Source organism: Meriones unguiculatus, chromosome 11, assembly GCF_030254825.1.
Source record: "Meriones unguiculatus strain TT.TT164.6M chromosome 11, Bangor_MerUng_6.1, whole genome shotgun sequence".
NCBI classification, from domain to species: domain Eukaryota; kingdom Metazoa; phylum Chordata; class Mammalia; order Rodentia; family Muridae; genus Meriones; species Meriones unguiculatus.
Genome location: NC_083359.1, coordinates 101,522,639 through 101,549,966, shown reverse-complemented (window position 1 = coordinate 101,549,966; position 27,328 = coordinate 101,522,639). Strand labels below are relative to the sequence as shown.

At 41.4% G+C, this 27,328-nt stretch overlaps 1 protein-coding gene across 1 annotated transcript in view; it reads right to left on the bottom strand.

The window, feature by feature from the left end:
• Tp53bp2 (tumor protein p53 binding protein 2) overlaps positions 1-27,328 on the bottom strand; it is a 52,800-nt gene that overhangs the window by 1,766 nt on the left and 23,706 nt on the right. The window contains exons 4-17 of the mRNA XM_021633645.2: positions 25,246-25,328; positions 23,676-23,777; positions 19,349-19,523; positions 18,526-18,707; positions 18,003-18,167; positions 17,442-17,670; positions 15,882-15,989; positions 15,421-15,569; positions 13,423-13,882; positions 11,000-11,778; positions 8,469-8,606; positions 7,629-7,762; positions 4,718-4,884; positions 1,722-1,921 (exon numbers count right to left, since the gene is read on the bottom strand). Of these exons, the coding sequence (XP_021489320.1) occupies positions 1,722-1,921; positions 4,718-4,884; positions 7,629-7,762; positions 8,469-8,606; positions 11,000-11,778; positions 13,423-13,882; positions 15,421-15,569; positions 15,882-15,989; positions 17,442-17,670; positions 18,003-18,167; positions 18,526-18,707; positions 19,349-19,523; positions 23,676-23,777; positions 25,246-25,328 (3,071 nt within the window). The remainder of the gene's footprint in view (positions 1-1,721; positions 1,922-4,717; positions 4,885-7,628; positions 7,763-8,468; positions 8,607-10,999; positions 11,779-13,422; positions 13,883-15,420; positions 15,570-15,881; positions 15,990-17,441; positions 17,671-18,002; positions 18,168-18,525; positions 18,708-19,348; positions 19,524-23,675; positions 23,778-25,245; positions 25,329-27,328) is intronic.

The window sequence follows — 27,328 nt, the reverse complement described above, 5'->3', positions numbered from 1 at the left end:
TCCTCCCACCGCATTAACCCGGGGGATTTCTTTACTAAAAAGTGAATTTATACGCAGTTCTATTGTACAATGGAATTATAGTTCAAAGTCACACATACTAATTGGAAACTAACATTCTATTTTCATCACAAAATAAAAAGTTAGACATGTCAGGTTATACAAGTCGATTGGCTTAGCTATTTTATAAATATAAACCGTTATTTTAAAGTTGGGTTAGGGGCTGGGAAGATAGGAGCTGGGAAGATGGTTCAGCAGATAAGGACACCAGCTGTCAAGCTTCGTGACCTGAGCTCAATCTCTGAATTCCCAAAAGTGTCTTCTGACCTCACACACTTGCTTGGCACATGCATAAACACATATACACATAAAATAAATGTTTCTAAAAATCATGGTATATACCACAAATATGCATAATTGGTTACCCATTTATAACAAATGAGGTAGGCAGGTGACACATATCTACAAACCTAGCACTTGGAAGGTAGGAGGATTCGGAGTTTGAGGCCAGCCTCAGCTACACAGCAAAACACCGTGGAGGGGAACTCGTCGGAGCATGAAGTTGAACAACTATAATCCAAGCTCTTGAAAGACTAGGGGTGATGAGGCTGGAGAGATGGCTCAGTGGTTGATTTCACAATAAATGCTACTGTCTGGAAAGCAGCAGTGAGATGCAGCAAATGACTTAATAATGGACACGTGACAGGCAACTCTAGGAAAGGGAGTCACTGTCAGAATCCAGAATGCCAGGGCCCAGGCCAAAGTCAGGTGAACCACTCAAGCAGAGGAACCTTAGCAGACAGATTCCTGCTCCTGCCACAATGCTGGAGAAACCGCCCTCCGGCTTCTACCTACTGTCTACCTAACAGACCTTGCCGATGTGACGCTTAATAAACCCACCAGCACTCTCCAGGACTGCCTGCACTGCCGGCACAGCAAGCTCAGGAGGCAGGCTTCTCCAGGCTTCCCCAGGACAGAACGTTCTAGTGGATCAGCAGGGACATGGACCCCGGTGCCTGTGACCTACCTGCATACGTCACCCCACTCTTCCTTCCCTTAAGCTTTTCCCATTTCTTACCAATAGACTCACAAGCAATCCCAAGCTACCTATACTATTTTCTTTCATTCTTTGACACACCCAACACACTCTGTTGTACACAGCCCCCACACAAGAATACCCAAGCCCATTGAAGAATTTGTTTTCAATCTTCTTACTTCCATCTCCCAAGTGCTGGGAATATGGACACGGTCTACATGGCACCTGGCTTAAATCTATAAAAGAGCCTAATGCAAAAATTTGGAAGCATGTTATTCTTGCTTTCAAACCTATTAATATGTTCCTAAGTATAATCAGGTGCACAGTAGATGTGGCTGTAAGTCTAAAGAGCATCAAAAATTTAAGCTTTGTCTATTTTTTTTAAAAGATTTTATGTGTATGAGTGCTTTGCCTGCATGTATGTATGTGTATCATGTGTGTGCAGTGAACAGGCATCTGATCCCCTAGAATTAGAATTTATAGACGGTCGAGAGCTGCCACGGAGATGCTGGGAGCTGAACCTGAGTCCTCTGTAAGAGCATCAAGTGCTCTCAACTGCTGAGCCATCTCTCCAGCCCTGTAATGTCTTGTTAACAAAGGGCAGTGAATTGCACTGAATCTGCACAGCACTCCACGCAAAGCTCCACTTTCCTGCACACAAAACACGGTCAGTGCTGGAGCGGCTTACCCCCAGCAAGTTGCGAGGAACATAGCCTTCCTTATCATGGAGGCGTGCCCACCACCACTCGACTTCATCCTCATCTTCCCTGCGGACGACAGTCATGCAGTCTCCTTCTTTCAGGAGCAGTTCATCGTCATTCTGGGGCTCATAATCCCACAGCGCATAAATGACTCCTTTGTTCATGATGCCCATTTTCTCCTGAACTCCTACAAAAGAAACAGAAGACAGACCATGAACTCGCCACTCAGATTACCACTCAGAGGACTGTAGACTCTGAAGCAAGTGGGAAAAGGACACTCACTAGAATGTCAGAACTACAACAGTAAGCCCTCAAGAAATAAATGTCCCAGCGTGGGAGAGAACCTGGAAGCTCAGCAGTGTTTACAGAAGACAAACAATGTCAGGTCCACAAGGCCAACAGCGAACACCTCCTAGGCATCTTGCAAGGCGTACCTTCCCTAGAGAAGAAGCCTTCTGTTAGCCCAGGAGCTAAAAGAAAAGCTGTTTAAATCTATGACATTAAAAAAGAAAATGACACACTTGTCAACTTCCTACTTCTAAGCATAATGGCCAAAGGGCTCTGCAACTTCAGTCCTCACTGAACACACAGAGCCAACAGGAAAACTTTCAGAAGGCTGTCAGCTGTTTACGTGCCTACACCAAGTCCTAGTTAGTAGAAGGAAAAGCACAATATCATCTGTTAGAATGCAGAATACAGAGGGTTACATAAGACAGAAAAGTCTACACATGGTTACTCTAAAAGAAAAATCACAATTCTGGATGTTGAAATCTACAAACAGGGCAGGAGAAAATCCTCAAAAGGCCATTTTCCAGCAGTTACTTACTAACCGTGAGTTAGGTTCAACCTCCTTTTGTACCCTAAAAGTGAAGAGTGGTACAAGGCTGGAGAAACTAGACACCTGGCACCACAGGAAGAAAGCAGAGGAAAGCAGATGGGGACATGACAATAAGGTTTACAGCAAGACAATTTTTTTTACCTTTATATTGTAAAAGTTTAGGAAAATATCTATTTGACTTTCAAACATATTTTTCAGCTCAGAGCACCCAACAATTACTCATCAGCCTATGACAATTAATATATCAATTAACCAGCATGTGGGGGCTGGAGAGATGGCTGAGCATTTAAGAGCACTGTCTGCTTTCCCAGAGGTCCTGAGTTCAATTCCCAGTAACCAAATGGTGGCTCACAACTATCAATACTGGGATCTGATGCCCTCTTCTGGCATGCAAGCATTCATGCAGCTAGAGCACTCGACAAACAAACAAACAAACAAACAAATACATCTTTTAAAACAACAGCAACAAAATGAAAACTGTTCTTTTCCAAAAGAAAGTTCTGCCAACTTAACGGGTCAGATAAATTCTGGCATTTTAAAGCCACAGGAAAAGCAGGGTAAGACAACAGCCGGAGGGTCTCTCGGTGGGAGAGTATTCATGAAGCACGTGAAAAGCCATAGGCTCCCACCCAGACATCACAAACAAGACTGGGCAACAAAACTTCACACAAATGTAACTCCACAACATTTTAAAGATTCATTTCGTTTCTGTTTGGGATGGGAATGGAAAGAAATCCTAGGTACTACAATATGCTCAAATTAACAATTCAAGCCCCAGTTTTCAATGAAATTAAGAATCGCGGCAGGGCTGTGGAGACGTACCATTAGCTACTTTTCCAGAGGACCCAGGTTTAATTCTGAGCACCCACATGGCACTCTCTAACTCCAGGACCAGGGTATCCGATGCCTAATCTGGCCTCTAGGGCACTATATACATGCGGTGCATAGACATATATGAAGGCAAACCATTCACATTAATAGAATAAAGTAAAATAAAATGGGAAAATAAATTTTATAAAAAATCCAGATGGTATCAAAGAGGTCATGTTCTTCTCCCTTAGATGGGAAGTTGTTCCCAGTCCCACTGTGCCCAGTCCATTACCAGCAGTTACCTTCAGGCTGTATCATTAACAACCCTGACATCTGTGATCCAATCATGAATCAAAAAACTGACCAAATATCCTTCATGTCTTTAAAAATATCATAGTCTATCATATGGATATAGAAATATTGTTAATGTCAAAATACTCTATCGGTCCAAAGTTGAAAAAAATCAAAATGAGTCTCAATAGTGAAAAAACAGCTTGAAGGGCTGGAGTCACTCAGGAGTAGCCACCTGCTAGTAAGTGTAAGGCCTTGGGTTCAAAACTAGCGCCACTAAACACACAGCAGAAAAATAAAGAAAAAGCACTTAGAAAGATGATGTGAGCCTTGTGGGGCTCAAGAACAATCTCTCTTCTCACCTGCAACCTAAAAGAGGCAGAAACACCTAAGGAACATAGCCAGGCAGAGGAGGCAAAGGGCTGTGCCTTTAATCTCAGGAAACTTTTCCAACAATTGTTAAGCTTTTGAGACATTGGGCAATCTAGACTCCTGAAGCCTCCGGATTTCCTGTCCTCTCAAGCCAAAATGAACAGAAAAATTAACTTCAAATGTAAATTAAAAAAAAAAAGTCCTACATAAAAAATAATCAACATATACCCATCTCAACTTCACTCCTGCTTTTCCCTAAACAGAGATCAGTATCCAGATATAGTCCTAACAGGGCATTTTTTACGGTAATCAAAATCATAATGTGCTGTGTTGTGTTTATTTTTTAATCTCATTTCACAACATGCTGTAATTCTCTGAGTGCTAACACCTTAACAGGGCGTCTTTTTATTTTTTTAAACAGGGCGTCTTTTGAATGTATAAAGACTTAAATTAACACCAAGAGTCAGCTGCAGCTGAGGATGGCTTTGACGACAGCTTTTTCTAGGCACGCGCACAGAAGCTGCTGTATCTGTGACCTAGGCTGTCCTAATTTCAGCATCCGGAATTACGCAGAGCAAATAATAAAATACCTGTTGAGCTTTGAGCTACTCCCTAGAGACAAAGGGGTAAATGAACGCAGCAGCCAGCATACGCGCTCACACTGGCACGTACCATAGAGAAACTGCGAGCACTGGGTGTAGCCTTCCTCCATCTCCTCGCACTTGTCGGCAGCCGTCTGCATGTCACTGTAGGTCATAGCAAACACAGCTGCTCCTGACTCCACCAAGAACTTACACACTTGGACATTGTTACAGGAGGCAGCGCAATGCAGCGGGGTCCTGGGAAGCAGGACAGAGAACTGTTACAGGTGTTTCCCCAAGCCGAGACCGCCACTGGGTAAGTTGTCTGTGAAGCAAGATCCTCAGCCTCTTACCCATTAGCCCCACAAATGGCTTTTAAAACCAGTTCAATCAAGACAGATGACTGTTCCAATAAAAGAATTACAGCTACAAAGGAAAGTATCTGAAGCAATAGACCACAATGAAGCTAGGAGCTGAATACTAGTGTGAAGAATCAAAACTCATATATATATATATATTAATAAAGTCTTCACTGTGATCTAAAAAGAACAGAAAAAAATAGATTTGGTTCTTTCTGGATTCCCCACCTCTGTAATTACTTCTTGTTTAAATTTTAGTTTTTCATTATATACATGTGTATTCTAAGTAGAAAAGTAGCTGTAACGAACTGCAGAGATGATTCCTGAAAATCTTAAAACAGTGACTGTAACACACACACGTGCACACACATGCATGCACGCACACATACAAAATTTCATCTATTTTAGGCAATGAGTTAGCCTATACCAATATATAGTTATCAATATACACATATGGTTATCAATACCATCGAAGGAAATCTGTGGCATCTCAAATCTCCAAACACAGAAAACTGGCTTGAGACAGGTATTAATAATCAGGCTCTGAACTGCATAGTATTTCTTTACTTTTTCTTTTCCTCCTTCAGCCAGGTTCCCTTGTCTGTATGCTTTTCTGTTTGTTTTCTCTCTGTGTCTCCTCTCTCATTTATTCTACCTGCACAGTTCTGGGAGTCCCTGGCACTTATTCATGCCAGACAAGCGCTCCACCACTGAGCTACATCTCACCTGTGGTATGGGTAAAAGGTTTGTTTATTTATTTACAGTTTATTTATTTATCCCTATATAGTCTTGGCTGGCTTTGAACTCATAGATCCACCTGCTTCTGTCTCCTAAGTGCTAGGGTTACAGGCGTGTGTCACCACCCACAGCTGGATATAACGTTTTGTTTTGTTTTTTTAGATTTATTTATTTATTATTTATACTATATTCTGCCTGCAGGCAAGAAGAGGGCACCAGATCTCTTTATAGATGGTTATGAGCCACCATGCAGTTGCTGGGAATTGAACTCAGGACCTTTGGAAGAACAGCCAGTGCTCTTAACCTCTGAGCCATCTCTCCAGTCCAAGACATAAGTTTTTAAAAATAGAAATTCTGGCCCTTTTTACTCCAGAATACTATCTTTATTATTTTGGTTATTTTGGAGAATATGAATACAGACTTGTGCATTTGTGTATTTGTGTGTGTATGTGTGTGTATGTGTGTGCGTGCGTGCACCAACGTTAAAGGTCAACAACAGGCATCTCCCTCTATTGATGGAGACTTCCTTCTATTTTGAGACGGCGTTTTCCTCTGAGTTTGAGTTTACCAACTAGCTATGCTGCCTGCCCAGGAAGCTCCATGACCTATCTATCTCTGCCTGCCCTGCAACAGTTACAGACCTGGGAACCCAAACTCGGGTCCTCATATTTGCAGGGCGGGCGCTTTACCTAATACACCATCTTCCCCAGCCCATGTCCTACAGACTTTTCAGTTCTAATTTCTAAGAGTGAAAAATTATACAATCTAAAGTCTCAAAAATGGATAATATGATAGTAAGATTTGCTTGTGCTAAACCAAAAAAGGTGTGTGTGTGTATATACACACACATAAATAAATATATATTCACATATATACAAACACACACATCAAAGAACTTGAGGACTAGAGGAGCTATAAAGAACATGGCTTATACAGGAGGTTCTAAATTTACTGTGCAGGGAACACACACACACACACACACACACACACACACATACACACACGGAAGGAACTATATTAAAATTTCAATGTTGTGTACTTTTAAACTGTGGAGGTGCAGATTGATTGTTTTCTTCTTTTCTATTGTGTGTATTTTTCCACAGTGGACACACATTTTAAAATACAACCATAAACTTCTCCAAGTATTACTTCTAACAATAACAAGCATCTAACAAAAGGGAAACAGTCTTCATATAGATGACCACAGTCACTTGGAATGATAGGATAATTCAAATTTATGATTTACATACATAAGCATCTGATAACATTAAAAAACTAATAAGCTTACGGTACTTAAGTAAACAGGAAATTAAATTGTAACATTTTTAGTCCTATATAGGAAAAGTTTTCCTATTCCTCCACAGAAAGAGCTTTGTCTCTCCTATGGCTTCACTTTCTGAAGTATCAAGATGGATGTGATCAACTGAGCTCTAAAAATGTTAGAGAAAATGCCAATAGTCGGTAAGTTATACATTATGGCTGGTTTGCGTAGCGCAAGATCCTGCACTGTCTCCTTGTCATGTGACTTCCCCGCTTTGTCCAGTGTCCACACTATAGTGTGGGCCCCTGCCCATTGTTCATGTGGCAGCCACCTGGACAGCCCTAACACTACAATGCTTTTGATCTAGTAGATCTTACTTTATTCAGTGACCTCCAAGCACAGAGCAGGGAGGCTGGCAGTTTTATTGCAGCACACTACCATTAAAATTTAAAACTTCTTTTGCTTTCAGAAATTGAACAAAATGGCCACTACAAGAAGACACAGCAAGTCCTAAAGCAGCTCATGGGCAGCAAGTGAAGGAAGGACGTGTGCTGGCCATTTCTACGCCTTCCAATAGCGCTATGCCTCTGCCTCTACGCGGGCACCCCCAGTGATGTCTGACAGGAGTTAGATGAGAAACTTACCATCCGTCACTATCTGCCGCGTTGACATTCACACCAAACTGCACCAGGAACTTCACAATTTCTGTGTGGCCCGCACACACAGCATTGTGAAGAGCTGTGATGCCCTCATCATTTGGTAGGCTTGGGTCATCAACCTATTACACCGATAAAAAGGTGAGAGTCACTCCAATTTATGTCATCACTAACCGGCCTCTTAGGATCAATAAAACAGAAACTCTGGTTTTAAAAATCGTAACTGAAACATAGAGGAGCCATCAAGAAAAATCCTAGAAACAGGGCAGACAGCATAGCCAAATTGAGTAAGTACTTACTATAAGAAGGTTTTGTTTAAAAATCAGTGTCAAAACTACACCCTCAGTTACCATTGTTCTTCCTTCCAATTCTCACCACACTGGTTTCTAAGCAGATCCTATTTGCTATGGGAAGCTAAAGGAGTTCAACTAAAATCTTTGGGCCTGGTGGCACATGCCTGTCATTCCAGTACTCATGAAACTGAGGTAGGAGGATCATGAATCGTAAAAAAAAAAAAATCTGAGACTACACCTGTTAATTCTATACTATCATACTATAAAATACAAATTCATTCAGAGCAACTTTCAATGAGGCATGCTCTCCCTAACAAAGAGGCATACATTAAAATATTTCATGTGCCAGTCTCAACTCCTACATTATCAAAATCTTACAGTTAGATTCTTAAAATAACACAGCCTATTTTGAAGCATGTTCAATATTCCTCTCCACAACTCCACAAAAGAGAAAATTTTTAAATAGAACTTCTCTATAGTAGTTTTCTATTTTGAGCTTTAAAATAAAATACAAAGTTATATTTAAGAAACTTACCTCATAGATAATTCTCTGTACAAGATCAAATTCTCCCTCCAATGATGAATCTAGGAGCAAAGCGAGAGGATTGAATTTCACCCTCATTCCATGAGCAATCCGCTCAGAGCCAGTTTTACGCAAGTTTGTCCTTTTGCCCTGTAAAGGAAATTGTGGAAATTAGAGAGCAACAAGAGTAAAGGCAGCACTCAGCTGAATTAGTGAAAAGAACTACTGTTCGGGGCCTCTCCCCTCCCCCTTCTTTTCCTTGACATTTAGCTCAAGCTGGCCTGGAACTCAACACGTGGCCCAGACTGACTTTGAACTTGCAATCTTCCTGTCTGTCTCCCAGGCCCTGCGCTCCTAGGAGTATGCCACGAAAGCCTGGCTATGGAGCCAGAGTGAACTGAAACCTGGTGGCAAGCTGACCAGACAAGACTGTCTCTAAGTCCCTTATCTGACAGTACAACACGGCGAGCCTCACTCTTCACCTGGCCAATACTCAGAATCGTGAGAGCTCACACGCGTAAGTCATTATTTACTTAATCCCACTAACAGCCCAATCCTCCTTGCTGCCCACAAAAGGAAAGGAGCACAGTCAGAAACCATCAGGACCAGAATTTAATCTAGGTAAGCCTTCCTCTTAAGTATTTCATACCATAATCCTTCCTCCTAAGGCACAGGCAAATTATTAGGCTAAATAACAAAGATGATCAGTTATAACTAGATAGATACACAAAGGGAGAACATTATATCCTAAGATAGGTTAGTAAGTTATGCCTTAAAGGGGCACTTTAAAAATGAAATCTAACATCTTATAAAAAGGGATTTTTATATACACACACAATCAGATTTCTTAAGTTACATTTATTTATGTATGTGTGTGTGCGTGCATACTCGTGTCACAGTGCGAATATGGAAGTCAGAAGACAACCTAACTTTCAGGAGTCACTCACTTCTTGGTCCACAATTTGTGTCACAGAAATAGAACTCAGGTTGTCAGGCTTGGTAGTGAGTGCTTTGGCCCACTGAACCATCCTGCTAGCCCCTTTTGATTTTATCTCAGATGTGACGAGCCAGAGCTTTGTAAAATATTAAGTAACAAATAACATGCCTTGCAGCTAGGAGAGAATTAAGTGTTAGAAAGTGTAATGAGCCCAAGACAGTGCTCACAGCCTCTGGATGCTTCACAACGCAAGCACCTGGCCACATACTTTCAGAGAAACACAATCATCACATCTGTCTCCCTTAAGATGGGAAGAAGAAAGCAGCCATTTTTCTAGAAAGAAAATAACAGAATCTTGCAAAGAAAGTACAAACTGATATAAAAAATATGGGATCAGACAAACAAAATCCATTTAAATAATCATTCAAAGGCGCCATTCTGATTTTTACTATTTTAAATTCACAGCTTAGCATTCTATTTTGTTTGTGCCTAAAGAAACAAAAATTACTGCTAGAGAAAAGCAGACACTATGGTATTCTCCCACTGGAAAAGAAGTTACTTTTACATCCACCTATTTCAAAGTGACACGATAAACCTACAAAACAATTTTAATATTTGAAGAAGTGTAGAAGGCATTTTCAGGCCAGAAACACAGTTTCAGAAAAACTTGACACTAGAGAAAAAGGAAACCAAGAGACTATTTGCTAGTGATTTCCAAACAACACTGAAGGGAAGGAAGAGGCCAAAGAGCCTATCTACCCTCCCCAGTTTTCTCTCCTGTGCCCACTCTCTTCAATCCTTTTAAATTTTATGTTTTAAGCGTTGCTCTTACAGAAGACCCCAGTTCGATTCCCAGCACCCACATGGTAGCTAACGGTATCCCTAACTCCAGTTCCAGGAGCTCTGGCACTCTCTTCTGGACTCCTTGTATACTAGGCACACAATATACATTTATTAGACAGGTAGGCAAAAAGCTCATATACGTAAAATGAAAACAAAGTCTTAAAAAGTCTCAAAGCCTGGAAGCAGTGACATAACACATTCTGCAGATGTTAGAGCTAAGCAAATGATCCATACGTGTTTCAATACAGTGCTGTTTCGCTAGTGTGCTTTCCACTAGAGAGCAAACAACAGAGGTGTTTTTTTACAGGCACAAGGACAAAATCCGTTTCCTTTAAAGAACCTTGCACCACACACATACAGCAAAATACAGCAATATTCTTACATTAATGTTACAGCATCTGTAACTCCCACCCTGAGGGTGACTTGGTGGCCAAGGTCTATATCTCACCTACTCCAGAGGCGTAAGGCCTATCTGGGCAACTGAGTGAGACATTATAAAAAACAAACAAACAAATGAATGAATGAATAAAATAAATGAATAAAATAAAAAATTAAAAATAAAATAAAATATAAAAAGAGGACTGGAATACATAGCTCAGCATGAATGTGTCCCAGTGCTGTCAAAAACCAAGACTACAAAGATCCACTTCATACCAAGGGATCATCATCAGATAAAAACACGAACTAGAGAAGACTACAGGCCCCATGATGAGCATCGCAAGGGAAGGTCTCCTAGACGAACATGGGACACTGCATTACTTACAGGAGGCAGAGACACCTGCCCAGTGATTTCAGGTGGGCGCATGCGTGCAGAGTCTTCTTCAGGCCCCTCTGGCTCCCCAGATGGGTATGGAGGAGGTGGGTATGGGGGGTATTCTTCTAGGTATACTTCAAGTAAATGGGGGGCCTCTGGGTTGGCCTCTTCTGTGTTATTCTGGAGATGTGAAATGCTGTCTGTGGCTCCCTCAGGCACATAATCAAGGCCTGGAGACGGAGCTGGCACATCACGGTTCTCTGTACTGGCACTCCCTATATCCTCTGGAGACAATGGTTCAGGAACTAAAGAGCCCACCTCCTTCTCTGGCTCCACGTGTAAATATGGATTTGGGATGTCAACTGTGCTGTCCGTGTTGACAGTCACTGAGCCTGATGACTTCGATGGGTATGATGGGACAGAGATGGTTTCCATGGCAGCTATGGTGGTCCTCTGATACAAAAGTTTCTGAATATTTGGCCCATTAGGGCCTTCTGGCTCTGTAATGGAGCTACGTTTCTTTAATGGCCTTGGTGCATTAGATAGTTTCTTTCGTAGGGCTTCTAAGTCAGCATCGCTCTGGTTTCGGTAAGGATTAGACAAGAAAGGCAATAATTTTGTTGGGCTAAGTGGTCGAGGAATCCTTTCGTTTTCATGGCTCTCATGAACTGAAGAAACAGGCTCTGTCTCAGGCTCTGGACTGCCAGACTTGCCCTGGCTACAGGAATAAATGTTCTCTGGGTGCTGTTGTAGATTCTGAGCAGCAGCTATCACGGGCTTGCCATACACTAATTGGGAAGGAGAGAAAAGAAAAACCACAGTTAGTGCTAATTAAACAAGACTGGTAAGAAAAGAGCTACTGGCAAGTGAAGTCTCTCTTCATTTCATAGTTGCTACATCATTCCCCTCACATACACTTGATTTTTTTAAAATAACAAAGACAAAGTAAACATTTCCATCTTTGCATTTACTATAGAATCATAATCTCCAATGATTATCACATGCACCACTGTTCTATGAAACAGTAAGAAGGAAAGTGTGGCCAATTGTAAGAAACCATGAACTGTGGCATCAAGAAAAACTGTTAATCTGTCCATGTATACTAACTAAATCTAAACATAAACTACCCAGCTTACATACTATTCAAATGTAGATCAGTGTGGAAAGTCACACTTGGCTCACAAAACCGAGAAACGTTTGTCTTTCCCAAAGACATTCTCCTGAAACATTCCAATTACGTCAGCATTATCTCATCTCCAAATTATTATATTGGCAGTATTTACCAAGGATTAATGAAAAGACTAAGGGATAGCAGTACACTGACACTTTAATATCTGTTTTGATAGGTCTAAACCACAATTATATGCTTATTTCATAACTCCAGAGCCATTTTCAGTGAATGGCCAACTATAATCTAAAAAACAAACTCAAACATCCAGACTGCATATGTTTAACAAAAAATAATTATATTATAGTTTCATATGTACTTAGTGGTGGTATCCTCATTAGAATGATCTAGAATACAAGAGAATTCTGCTTTTAAAAAATAAAGAGATAATGTAATCGTCCCATCTTCCACATATCAAGAACCGTCAAACTAAATGTAAAGATGCAGCCTTCTGTGACCCTGTTTCCCTATATCAGCAAGCTCCTCAAAACTGATACCTAATTCATGTGTCACGCTAGTTTTTAACTGTTAACTTGCCACCTTCGAAGAGAGTGTCACTGAGGAACTGTCTAGATCAGGATGGCTCGTGGGCATGCCTGTGGGGACTCATGCCCGTGAACTGATGTGGGAAGGCCCAGCCCACTGTGTATCGCCGCTCGCTAGGTAGGAGTCCTGAACTATGTAAGACAGAAGAAAGCAGCTGAGAACAAGCAGGCACAGTGGGCTTAATCATTTCTCTCTACTCTTGACTGTGACTACAATGTGACCAGCTGCTTGGGTTTCTGGACAATAAATCCTTTGCTCCTTTACGTTGCCCTCTGTGGGCGTATTCTATCATAGCTGTAGACAGGAAAATAGGACACGATGCAGTGTCTGCCATGATTACTGTGGTGGTGACATGCAGTAGGCACTCCATTAAGCTCCCATTAAGCTACCCGGAGCAGTTAAAATTCTTATGACAGCTCAATGTAACTAGAGACCTGGCATGTTACTGTCTGCTGGTAGCTTGGCACAGGACTTAAGCCCAGAACAGGTAAAAAACAAAACCAAGAACCTTAGCGACCAAGGGCTAGGTGAGATGGCCGTGTCTAAAGGTGCTTACCGTGCAAGCCTAACAGCCTGAGTCCTACCTGTGGAATGCCGATGGAAGGAGAGACTGACCTCCTCATGCACAATGGCCTGTGCACTCACTCTTCCAAGTGCATTCTTGCAAGCCCAATCCCCCCCGAAACACACTTAAAAACACAAACAAATGGAACCTTACCACTTGAAAAGTGGGGGCCTCTGGGATGTGTCTTTGTCAAGGCACTTTGCACAGCCTGCTGGAAGTTTTTTCCTGGTGCCTGATGCTGGGTATACATGGAATAGATGGAGCTCGCCGCCACAGTCTGGGGTTTTCGGAACGCTGGAGGAAACGTGTCCTTGGAAGGCTGGGGTGTAAAGGGTCGGACTGCAGCAGCAGGTGGACTTTCTTGCTTAGAGCCTGGAGACAGGACTTGGTCTTGGGCAGCTGAAGGCGCACCCGGAGACAACAGCACCCTTGGCTGAGGCCCTGCAGGCCTGAGCTTAGCTCCCATGGATGTAGCAGCTATTGGCAGTTGCTGAGGATTTCCATCTGGCTTCATGTCAGATGACTGACTGGTTTGTCCAAAATAAGGCAAATTAATCTGTTTTGGTTTTGTAGGAACAGGAGGTGGTACTTTAGCCACATTTTTATTTGCAGCCTGTAACATACACACAAACACAGCAAGGCAGTTAAAACACTACACAAAAGTATATGAACTAGTCTAGTCAGCTCATTTCACAAATACAAGCAAATACTATAAAACATGAGCTCCTGGGTCTCTAACTAGCTCACGGCCTAAAGCAGTTGCTATACACCAAGTGGACTGGAGTCTGGATTCCGGGACCATGGAAATGCTGAGTGGGAGCTTGCCTGTAATTCCAGCCTACAAGCTGCCGAGTAAGACTAGCCACGTCAGCAAGCTCTGACTGTGACTGAGAGAACCCACCTCAAAGAATAAGATAGAAAAGCAATGAAGAAAATTCCCAACATCAACCTCAGACCTCCACACCCACGGGCACATACATGAACCCACACATATGAACATGCATATATACATACATATACTCCTGCACACTAGGTGACACTCATGAAAAGTAGATGACAAGCTTTAAATCTTAAAATCATTAAGGCTTTAAATCAAATAATAAAAAATAAAAAAAAATTAAAATCAGATTAATAAGAGATTTATAGTGATATTCCTCCCCAACCTCATGATTTCCTTTCCTCCTAGTCTTGCGTCTTAGCTGGGCAAAACTCTTTATTGCCATCTCTCATATCCATGGATGGCATCAATACTAGAAGACATTTTTAAAATTTTATTTAGTATGAGTGCAGTGTTCTGCCTGCATGTACACCTGCACACCAGAAGATCTCATTACAGATGGTTAGGAGCCACCATGTGGTTGCCTGGAATTGAATTCAGGACCTCTGGAAGAGCAGCCAGTACTCTTAACCTCTGAGCCATCTCTCCAGGACCCTAGAAAACATTCTTGTTCGTCAAAGTGTCTTACAACCTAACTGAGCATAGAAGTGCATTTCTGTAATCCCAGCTCTTGGCAGCCTAAGGCAGGAGGACAAGTTTGAGGCCAGCATTAGCAAAAATCAAGACTCAATAAACCTCTCCAAAACAAGCAATTTCAGAGTTGTATGTGCTTGAAAAAAACACGAGCCTGCAGCATTCATCCACAAGTCCACTTACCCTAAGGTAGGGTCCCCCACAGCCATTCAAGATTCACTATCATGTCTTTGACATAACCTTGTTTCCAGATTTCTTCATGGGTTTTTGTTGTGCTATCATTCTTTGAGAAAGAGGTTCACTCTTTAGCCAAGACTGGCTTCAAATTTGAGGCAACCCTTCTGCCTCAGTCTTTCCAGTGTTGGAATATAGTGAGGAGCCACTATATTCGGCTACGAGATTTCAACAAAACAAAACCCTGCACAACATGAATACTTTCTTCTTCAGTGTACTTACACACTTCAGAGAACTGCAAAAACCTGTGACTCAGAAGCAAATATGCCAGCCATCCCCAACATGGAGGGAGTGCACAGTCATATCTAAACAGAAATGGAGTAACAGACTCCTATTATACTTCCTCATGTTCCAGATGTTGTATTTCTTCTGTTGTCCCTCACAGAGAGTACTTTAAAACTGCACTAGAGAAACATATTAGATAGCAGCTGAGATAGCACCAGTACCTGAGCATCCCACAAGATGTCCTCACTACTCTGGTTTTTCCTCAGGGTACCAAAGGAGGCTGGAGCAGCACACTGGTCCACGGTGTCAAACATCGAAAATGGACGCACTTTTTTCTCTTTTTCCCTCAGTGGAATCTCCCCATCATCAACTGAAGACAAAGAAAAAACCCACCTAGATATTCGAACTGCTTGGAATAAAACTGCTTATCACTTCTGTCTCTTCCTATTAGCTCTCGATGAACACCTCACCCATTAAGTGCTTTCATACTTTTATGCTAAGCTGGAAAAAGAGCATCCCAAACACTACAATGCTACTATCTTGGCTCCTCAGTTAAGTACAGGAATTATATAAACAGACTGTCCCTGGTCTTAACAAACTAAAGAACAAGCTAGCTAAAAAGGTACGAAAATACCCTTTAGGGTCAAAGCAAGATGTTCAGGGTAGCACAAACAAACCTCACCTTGGTCCAGGGCATTCCCAGCACTCTGGGGTGCAGCAGAGCCTTGGCTGGGTAAGACATCTGCACTGGAAGGGTTCCAGTCAGGGCCGGCTGAGGGAGTTCTAGAGCCTAGAGTACAGAAAGTAGCCCCAAGTCACTCATATCCTAAAGGCATTTTCACTAATTCAGTTCACTTTACTGCTAAGACTTCTAATCTCTAAAACCAGCTTTAGAGTTTGGGCACACAGCCTTCAAGCAAATTTATTTAGAAAATTCCTATGTTAGTTTTTGTTTCTATGTTTAGATTTTCCACCTTACTCAAGCAGTTCAAAAATAGCCAAAGCAAAGAAAAAGTTAGCGTGTACCAGAAAGACCCTATTTCATTATTCTTGACTGTGAGGAACCATCACCAGAAGACACTTTCCAGTAGAACAGATGGAAGCACATAAGACGGATCTTACAAACAATGCCTTATTGATGATCAGGGAATGTGTCCATCACTGCAATCCAGCGGTCACCATTTAAGGTATTCATGGTTTCTACACTATTTAAATTTCAAATGCCAGCCAGGAGTGGTAGCATACACCTTTAATCCCAGCAGAGGCAGATGGATCTCTTTGAGTTCAAGGCCAGCCTGGTCTATAAACAGTGAGGTCCTACCTCAAAAACAGCAACAACAAAACACACACACCCCATACAAATGTCATGGATTTTTTTTTTTTGTCTTAGAAAATTAATACTATTAATGCTTCATAGTAATACCTATGGCAAAACAATAAATATTTTAAAATCAGCTTTTTTCTTATATAAGAAAAATAATAGTTATTTAATGATAAAAATGTTTAGACTCCTACAGAGTGATTTCCAGGACAGCCAAGGCTACACAGAGAAACCCTGTTGGGGGGTGGGAGTAGTGTTTAGACCCTGCACTTTCCAAATCGCTCCTTTCATCAATTATCCTTCCATTATGAAGTTCTGACTTGCACTCTCCATGCACCTGAGGCTCACACTGAATGCAAAGACGACTAAAGCCGGAAGCTTCTGCTCTTCCCACCTTTACACCCCTCGGTGTTTACCTTTATTAACATCTATAAGAAAGCAATGCTCCTGCAGAAGAGCTCATAAATCCAAAAAGAATGGTCTCACAACTTACTCCTGTAAAATGGCATTACTGGTGTGTGTATACAGTCTCTTGACATAGAATGAAAATATCTCACTTTATAACATCAGACCAAATTTTCCTTCATAACAAGGACTGCTTATTCTCTTTTCTGACATAATGCTCTGCTGTATAGGTCAGGTTGTCCCCAGAACACAATCCTCCTGCCTCAACCTCTGCAGAGAGTACTGGACTTTGGACTTAGAGGTTCACACCATGCATTCAGCAAGGCCATTTCTGAAATAACTCTGGTTTTATCCTGAGTCAACCTGTATGGGTTAAGATTAAAATCACTGCCAAACAAAAAGGAACTTGAGATCTTAAAAGTAGATCCTATGAAAACAATTTTTAAAACAACCAAAGTTAAAAAACACAGTGGGGTAGGGAAGAGCTACCTGTGAAGGAACTTAGCCCACTTTTACCTTTGCTCTGCAAAGCAGCCGCAGACCTCATATTGGGCAGCGTCTGTATCTTCATCGGCCCCTCTGCTGACTGCATGACCAGAGAACCATCAGGCAGGGCTGGCTTCCCCAGCAGCTCAGTTCTGGAGGGCATCCGAGGCATTGTGGATGACTGGATGTAAGGGCCTACAGCAGCCACACGACTAGGGGCTGACACCGCTTGTTGAGGAAGATTTCCATCAGGTGAAACCTTAGTTTAAAAACATATCACTTTTAATATTATACGTTTTGTTGGATGACCGAATTCAGAAAGGACTGAAAATTTCAGAATCACCACTTTCAGAATTTAACCACAGAGACTATAAAAAATGTCCCCAAAGGAAACACTTACATCAAACTCTCCTACAACCTTGCTGTGTTAGAAAGAAAAGCTAAGCAACACAGGAAAGAACAAAACGTAAAAAGTAACAGATCATCTTTGGCAGATTCAACACTGCACTGTCCTCTCTGAGGGCAGATGTAAAGATTCTGTGAAGCTGTCTCTCCCTTTCCAGGCCCCAAACAACCCACTCACTCACTCACCGGGACATTTTCTTTCTGCTGCAGCGCTGCCTTCTTCTTCCACAGCCGGTCCCTCAGCTCGTTAACTCGCTTATCCATGACTGCCACTTCTGAATTGCGCTTATTCAAACACTCCCTCTGTTGTTGCAGTTTGGCATTCTGCTCTTGGTTCAGTTTGTTTCTTAACTGAACCAAACAGAAAGGAAACAAAAGATAACCAAGAAAAAGAAAGAAAAGCACCTTCAGGAGGCAATCACACGGTTAACTATTACATAATTTCTAAAACTGGACAGTGCTTCCACCTCTCCGTACACCTCACCTCCTGGTTTAAACTTAAGGGACTTCTGTGCCAGACCACTGGCTGCGGTTATGCCTCATTTCCTGTTTAAGGCATCCAAAGTTTATTCTGGACTCCTGGGGGTTAGGCCTCCCATTTTCACCACCTTAAGGACGAGCAGCTGAGGTCTCAGAGTTACAGTCACTTCTACAGTTTGTACTCCTAGGGAGGAGCTCACACTGTATCTAGAATGTGGCTGTGGCGTACCTGCAGTTCCTTGTAGAGGCGGTCAAGCTCAGCCACTGCGGACTGGTTGTCATGGTGGCCGTCAATCCTGCCGTTCTTAAGCATCTCTAGCTGCCTTGTAAGTTCCTCCACTTTTGACACAGCCAGAACTAGCTCCCTCTGTTTCTGCTGGAACAAGCTATTCATCTGTTCAATTTCCTCCACTAGAACAGAGAACCACCACAGTTGAAAATAAAAGAATGAACTACTTCCCAGACACCAAGCTTTATAATGAACTTTCTAGTAAGTAGAAAACTCTGTGAGAATCCTAGGTCCAGCCTACTTTGAGAAGCAACTGAGATCAACACAGAAATCACTATCCACCTGCAGTTCTGTCTAGAAGCAGATATTTGAAGACTCTGAAGAATTTAAATAGTGACTATAGTAAACAAACTCTAAATTTCAGAATTCAAATTTCTTTAGAACCTTTGCTTCCAATTTTATAATGGTAGACCATGGTGACTGAATCACTAAAACTTTAATTAATAATAATACAGCAATCTATTCACTGGAGGTGCCATATAAACAAAAATCCTTATCCTCATCAAATTCTGTATCAAGAATTTAAGAAAAATATAATTTTAACATGTTATTTTAAAATTTTATCTAAAACACTCAATGCTAACTAACTTCAACCAAAAGGAACTTGCAATGTCAAAATTATAGCAAAACACTTTCTTTAACAATGTCCTTAAATACACACACTTATTCTCACTACAAATCTATATAAACGTCCTTGCTGCTCTGATTACTTATGCCAAAACCGCTTCAAATGTGGCCTCATTGTCTACTGTGACCAACATACCAAGTTTGCCGTTGCTCAGCCTCTTCTGCTCCACGTGGCCCTTCAGTGCTCTCACTTTCTTCAGCTTCGCTTCCTGACTCTCAGCTATCTCTTTGAGCCTCTTAAGTTTCTCCTGCTCAGCAGCTTGCTGCTGCTGACGTTGATCTTGCTGTTTTAAAAACTTTAAGCGTTGCTCCTAAAGATAGAAAAAAAGAAGCATTCACTGGGCCTGTCGTTTTAAAAGGTGGAGAAGGGGGAGGAATGGAGGGATTGAGAGCGGAGGAGGGAGGGAGCTACAGGGGGGGATACAAAGTGAATAAAGTGTAATTAATAAAAAAAATAAAAAAAGAAAAAGAAAAAGAAGAAAAGGTAAACTACCACCCTCAACAGAACCTCAGCCGACCCTTGCACGCCCAGAGGAATGCTCCTTAACCCTGTTTGGCCCTCCCCACACACTCTACATTCTGTCACCACAGTCAGCTGGGTTGTATTCGAAACACACACTCCTTGGCCACCCGAGAGGCCCCGAGAGATAACCTTGAAATTAGTACTCTAATCCAAAAGGTTCCTATACACTAAGCAAGCAGTCATCCCAGAAGCAATTTCATAAAGATCTGTTTGTAAAATAGATTGCATGTGTAATATATATGTTGTACACACATGTGGATATGTGTATGTGTGGCAGCATGAAAGGCCAGAGGACAACATTGAATGTCTTCCTTGATTTTCCCCTTCATTTTTATTGGTTTTTAGAGTTTTGTGTGTAATGAATTTTGATCATATTCAACCTTTCCCAATTCCTTTCGGGGCCATGCCTTCTTCACTACCCAACTGTGTCCTTAAAAAAAAAAAAATATATATATATATATATATATATATATATATATATATATATATATATATATAATTATGTGTGTATACCTGTGTATGTGCACATGAATGCAGATGCCTTAGAGGCTAGGGGATTCAGATGCCCTACAGCTGGAGTTATGAGTCACCTGACAGTACTGGGAATAGAACTCAGGCTCTCTGGAAGAGCAGTACATGCTTTTAAATGCTGAGCTTCCCTTCCCCCCCCCCCTTTAAAAAATCAAGTACAACTTGGTGAGGTGGCACACGCCTGTAATCCCAGAATTCAGGGAAGGCAGAGGCAGGAAGATTGCTGTGAGTTTCAGGTCAGCCTGGTCTAAAAAGCTAATCCAGGACAGCTAAGGCTACACAGAGAAAGCCTGTCTCAAAAAACAAAACAAAACAAACTCGAGTACAGTTTGTGCTGCTCACATACTCTTGAATGTGTGCCTTCCAGTGGAGGGTGGCCAACCACCAGGGACCATACCCTTAAAGAAAACAGACTCTCCTCTCCCAGAAGCTGTCAATTGACAACAGCCCCTCCCTAGCGACTGCATGCCCAACTCCCTTCTCCACGCTGGGATTTTGTCTGGCTTGAGATTACACAGGTCTTATACATGTTGGCATAACTGCAATGAGCTCATACGTGTAAATGCCCTGCTGTATGTGGAAAACATTGTTTCCTTGAGGTCACCCACTGCCTCTAGCCCTTAGACTCTGTGTGCTCGCTTTTCTACAATGATCCCTGAGCCTTGAGAGGAGGGGGTTATACAGATAGAGAATGAGTTACTCACTGAACCTGCATTGGCCAGACTAGACAGCCAATGAGCAATAGGGATCTGCCTGTCACCATAATCATCACCCCTCAGTGCTAAGGTCACAGATGCTGCCAATGGGCCCAGCTTTTAATGAGTGCCAAGGATCCAAACTCATAGCATGCACTTCAGTAACTGAGCTGACTCTGAACCCAGAAGCTAATTTGGGGCCAGTAAGTAAAAATACTTGCCTGAGAAACCCAGTTAAATCTCTGAAGGCCACATGGTGGAAGGGAAAAACCAACTCTCAAGAGTTTTCCTCTGACCTCCACACTTGTACTGTGGTAGAGATATGTATGCCCATACACACACACACACACACACACACACACACACACACACACACGCACACGCACACGCACACGCACACGCACACGCACGCGCGCACACGCACAAACTTAAAAAAAGAGGCTAATTTTAAGAAGGAGCCCGTTTGAGTTGGGAAGCAATGTAAGAAAGTAATTAAGCCAGGCGCAGTGGCACACTCCTGTAATCCCAGTAACTTGGGGAGGCAGGGGTAGGCAGATCACTGTGAGTTCAAGGCCAGCCTGGCCTATGAAGTAAGTCCAGGAAAGCCAAGGCTACACTGAAACTTGTCTCAAAAAAAAAAAAAAAAAGTTAAACGAGTGAAGAGAGGAGCAAAAGGAGAGACATGAAAGAGAGAGAGCACAGAAGTGATAGAATGCAGCTGTAAGCTGGAGGTGAGATCCACATGGGAGAGGAGCTGGCGGAGAAGTCGAGGTGAGTTCGGATGAGCTAGCTGAGAGACTGCCCCCAGCTAAAGGCCAACAGCTTTAAACTATATACAAGTCTCGTGTCTTATTCTGCAAAAGCTTCGCAATAAAATTCAGATTCAAACCCAAGCTGACTATGAATTCCTATGAAAGCTTGGACATATTATATAGCTTCACCAAGAAGAGACACCTGTTTCTTCATCTGTAACATGGGAATGAGCAGGAACATCTACATGCTGCTGCGGCAAGGATTAGACTAAGTGGAGAATAGAAATCTCCGAGGAGCGTCTTACATATTACATACGCCATAGGTAGGAACTGTAAAGAGCCAAGGCGGTAACACCTTTAGAAAACTGCTATTGTGCAATTTAAAATGTATTTTTATTACTTTATAATTTTAAACCACCAGTTACAGTATCTAAAATTAAGGTAAACATCCCAGAATGTGCCTAAAACATGTAAATAACATGAAATTTCAAAGTGAACATCTTGAAATTAGAGGTTCTCTCTCCAATAATCAACTGTTTACATGAGTGTATGACCTCACTACTCACTGTGATGGCATACCAGCTCATCCTGAGTTTTAGAAATGTAGGACCTCAGACTCCAAGCTTTGGATCAGAGACACATTGTTTTTAATTAGACCCTGAACTGGACCTAGACGCTTAGGTCTGTATGACTGAAAACTCTAGTGCTGGTATTATACACAAGTAAAAATGGACACACAGGAATGTATGAAAGTGTTACATGTAAGAGCACAGCACCTGCTGAGAACAGCTAAAAGATCTCCTAGCCATTACCTAAAGACTCACTGGGTTAACCTGTCAAGTCATCACATGGCTATCCCGGCTTCCCAGAGCCTCCAGTCACTAAGAACTAAGTTAAGGATCCTTAATGGCAAACTAATGGCTGACAAGCTAGAGCCTGAAGGCAAAATCAACTTGCCAAGATTTTTTGTTTGTTTTAGATCAATCAATACTCTCTCTTTCTCTTCTTCCTACTACCCTATGTGTATAATGGGGGGGGTGCTAATCTATCACAGGAATGCTGAGGTCACAGACATAAGTCACCACACCTAGCTAGCTGTGGTTTCTGAGATCCAAACTCAAATCCTCACACTTGTACAACAAGCACATTACCCACTAAGCCATTTCCTGAGCCCCAATTTCACTGTTTCTGCAAGCTTCACTGGAACACGCCATACGTACCTGTGGCTATGCACAAGGCAAGGCTGAATAAGCGCATGGAGGCAGAGCAGCATGCAAAAGCCGTGACACTCTCAGGAGCAAAGTCTGCCGGCATCTGCTGTAGGTTCTTAGCCCATGGCCGACAAAAGCAGCAGCAGTGAGACTACTCGTGGTGACTGGGAGGCTCCCTTAGGCACTTTTTCTTTTACTCAAGATCAGGCCTGAGAGTGTGAAGAAAGCACCTTTTTTTCCACTGGGGCCAAGTAGCAGAAGGCGACAGTGTTAGCATTAATAAATGTTTCTGCTGCAACCCAGGTGAGCTCCAGAGAGCAAAGCAAAGTGTTCACTACCAGCTTGATCAAAACCAGGACCAGGTCAGACACAGTGCTGTGAGCCTATAATCTCAGCTATTCAGGTGCCAGAAGCAGCGGAAATCACTTGGGTCCAAGAGTTTGAGACCAGCAAAGGTAACAGACAGACACCTAACTCAAAAAGAAAAAGAAATAGTGACAAAAATTAAGGATCGGGATTAGAGCTAAGATGATACAGGGATTTCTGAAAAGTGCTGAACAAAGTCACAGTGCAGCTCACTTGGGATGATAACAGCAGCACCTATGTGAGAGATGACCGCCTGGAACGTCATGGTAAACCTTAGCCTCTGCATGCTGCTGCCTCCGTGGCACTTATTCAGCCTGTAGACTGAACAGATTCAACAAAGACATTAACAGAGATAACCAGGCGATGAGGTCTGTGAAGAACCTACCTTAGTAGCCAGCATTTGTTGCTGGGCCTCAATCTGCTGCTGCTGGCGAGATGCCATTTCCTGAAGTTCAGCAAGCGTCAGGTCCATCCTAGGACTGTTGACCTAAAAATGGAAGCACGTCATCATCCACTTCCATATTATGTTCAGAGATTCCACTTAAAGACTTACTTAAAAGCTCCACTGAAACTAATCATAACACAATTATTTGGATATTAATTTTTACTTTAATATTTACTGAGTTGACTTACTAACATGTAAAACATACTCATACAGGTCAATTATCATTCAAGTTGTAAAATTTAAACTATAAGGTTGTAAAATTTCGTTTGGTCAGAAGCATTCAGAATTATTTTGTTCTGCGGTTAACTTACATTAGGTTGCATGAACATGGTACTAGAGTGTTGACAGCAAACTCAGAACATAGTCAACAAAACACAATTTAAACATAAATCAGCGCTAGCTGGACCTAGCGGTAAAGAATAAATACCTGGGAGGTTGAGGCAAGAGTATTACTTTCCAAATCCCAAAAAACAGTTTAAGGTAATCCTAGCACTCAAACTCCAGAGCAGGAGGAGGGTCATAAGTTCAAGGCTAGCCTTGATCTGGACAAGGAGGTCCTCCAGGCCAGGTCTGGGCTACACAGTAAGACCCTGACTGAAAAACAAAGATGCAATTTGTTGTATCTCAATAATACTTACATATAGCTTCCTTTGGAAAGAAAGAAAGAAAAGAAAGAAAGAAAGAAAGAAAGAAAGAAAGAAAGAAAGAAAGAAAGAAAGAAAGAAAGAAAACACCAGTTTGGGGGAATTACATGTTAGATTACACTCAGAAGCATCCTGCTACTAAGACTACTTTTGTCATCTTCTTTGGCCTCCCCACAGTACGATAACTACTTGTAAATCAAAGAACAGAACCAGGAAGAACTTGGAATATAGAGCAGATACCTGGGATGCTGGCAAAAATTAACTATGAAGTAGAGTAAGGTAACTTAGGAAATTCAGAATGATATTCAAAATTCTGGGCTCTGAACAGAACATCTTCAAAGATACTTAAATTCATGTATAAGGGCAAGATCATTAATAATTTTCCATTTTTCTAAAAGTGACTATAGCAACAAAAAAAAAGCAGCAAATATTTCCTAGACATTACTAAACATGTTGTTGTAAATTTATGCTATATTCAGCAGCTGGCTTCTTAGAGTAACAGTCATGTAAGAATCATGGAAATACCTATGGAATATATTTTAAAAAGTTTTTAAAGGGGATGAAGAGATGGCTCAGTGGTTAAGAACACACACTGTTCTTGCAGAGGATCCAAGTTCAGGTCCCAGCATCCATAGGAGGAAGTTTACAATGGCTTTAACTCCAGCTCTAGGTGATCTGACACTCCTCTGACTCATCAAAAGTAATATTTTTTTTTTTTTTTTTTTTACATTTTAAAAATGGTTTTCTAAGAAAAAGCCTTTAAAATGGTCCTCATTGATTGGCTGAATAAGAAAATGACAATGAATGAGATTTAAAGTTTAAAAACATCACCATGGCATATAACAAGACAAAAAAGGACCACTTACTCCATTCTCCTTTCTCCGATGCTCACCAGGAACTTTTACACCATTTCTTTTTACACTTGCATCTTGGGATCTTGGTCCACTCACTAAATACAAATTCAAAAACCACATTAACAATGGAGTTGACAGAAGTTCTATGTAGCAGTTTCTTTCTGCTTTCTGCTTAACTGCTGTTTGATACTTAAGTATCTATACCTAACAGCAATAGAGGTTAAGTCTCATAATTAGGCTTTTTTGAAAATGCAATTACCAGCACATGCCTTTAATCCAGGTACTTGGGGAGGCAGAGGCAGTCTTATCTCTGAGTTCAAGGCCTGGTCTATAAAGTGAGTCCTGGACAGCCAAGGTTACACAGAGAAACCCTGTCTCAAAAAAACCAAAAGAAGAAGAAAAACAATCGCAATTATCTGAAACAGTGAATAGTATTAAGGCAGCTCACATTCCACCTATTTCCAAGAAGCTGTCTGAGTCACTCAACAATGGTGAGAAACTACTGGACCTTTGACAACAAGTAACTCCCACCATTGCTTATAGCTTTCCTCCTACTTCTAGGCCACGCAGTAACAGATTGAGAAAGAGCTTTAGAGGGACCTGCTGGCACAGGCCTATAGTCACAGTTACTCAGGAGGCTCAGTCAAGAAAAGCCCAGGTTCAAGGCCTGCCTGTTTCAAAATTAAAGGACTGGGGACCAGCGACATCTCAACAGGTTACTAAGGTGTTTGCCGCCAAGCCCAATGAGCTATTTGACTTCGTGGACCAGACCCACAAGTTGAAAAAAGAGATCTCCCAAAATTTTCCTCTGACTTCCACATACATGCTACAGAACAGCATGCTCACCATGAAATAAGCACATGTATAGACGCACTCACACACATAAATAAATAATACATAAATAAATGTAATTTTTAAAGATGTAAGAAGGCAGGGGTCTGTGGAGATGAACCAGCGATAGAGTGCTTTCCTGGCATGCTCAGGATGCTAGCTGAACGCATAGTACAGAGTGGGGAAGTATTCCATAAAAGAACTGAAAATGCAATCAGTACACCTCTGTATTCATTAACAGTAAAAAAACAAAAACAAAACAAAAAAAACCTTATACAAGAAGAAAGCAGTTAAAAATAGAACCAGTGGTATTTTTGTTATTTTATTTACTGGAATATTCTGTGGAAATTCATAAGTATGCTATGAAATATATCCTCATTAGTTTATGAAAAATATTTCCATTTCTCTTAGTTTGAGAAAGTCTAACCAAAAACTAACAACTATTCTGCTTTTTGACTTAACAGAAGTTTTTCAAGCCAAAACATGTGTCTCAGCACTATTCAATGCACAACAAAGGAATAAACTTACATTAATACATGTATGAAATATCAATAAAGATAAACTTTAAAATATGTTAAACTCATAACCCATACTTTCCAGAAATTAAAACAATCATTATAATTATTTGAGAGATTTTAAGACAAACATTTCTTTAACTCAAATATCTATTATACCCATCAGGAAACCTACAACAAATTCTTATATCAATAAATAACTATGATTAGCTAGCCTGAGAGGCAAGCATAAAAAATACTCAACTAGCTTTTTCTTATAGCCAGTTACATACTTAGGATACAAAGCAAACGTTTTAAAAATCATTTCAAACACACTGTGGGCCACAGTCGTAGTTAAACAGCATGCATCAGCAGTCTCCCAATCCTTGGCTGTCTGAACTGAACAGGAAAGCAGAAACTCCTGCAGCAGACTGGAAAGCCACCTTGCTCAGTGTGCAAACAGCTCCTCTGTCTTACAAACATTTGTTTCTCACATTACAGACACACTGACACTGCATAACGCACTATTGGGAGACTAGTTAATAATTCATCCAGTGCTGCCCATTGCAAGACATTTGAACTGGGAGATGGAGAGCCAAAATTCACCTTATTAGAACTCAGAATGTATACAGTAATGCAAATACAAAACAAATTAAAACATGATGCAAATGTCAATTAAAATGTATTTTTAAAAGCAGTCTTAGGGGGGGGAACTCTATGTATATTTAAAATAAAATTATAAACACCAGTGACACTGAAAGGCATGTAAC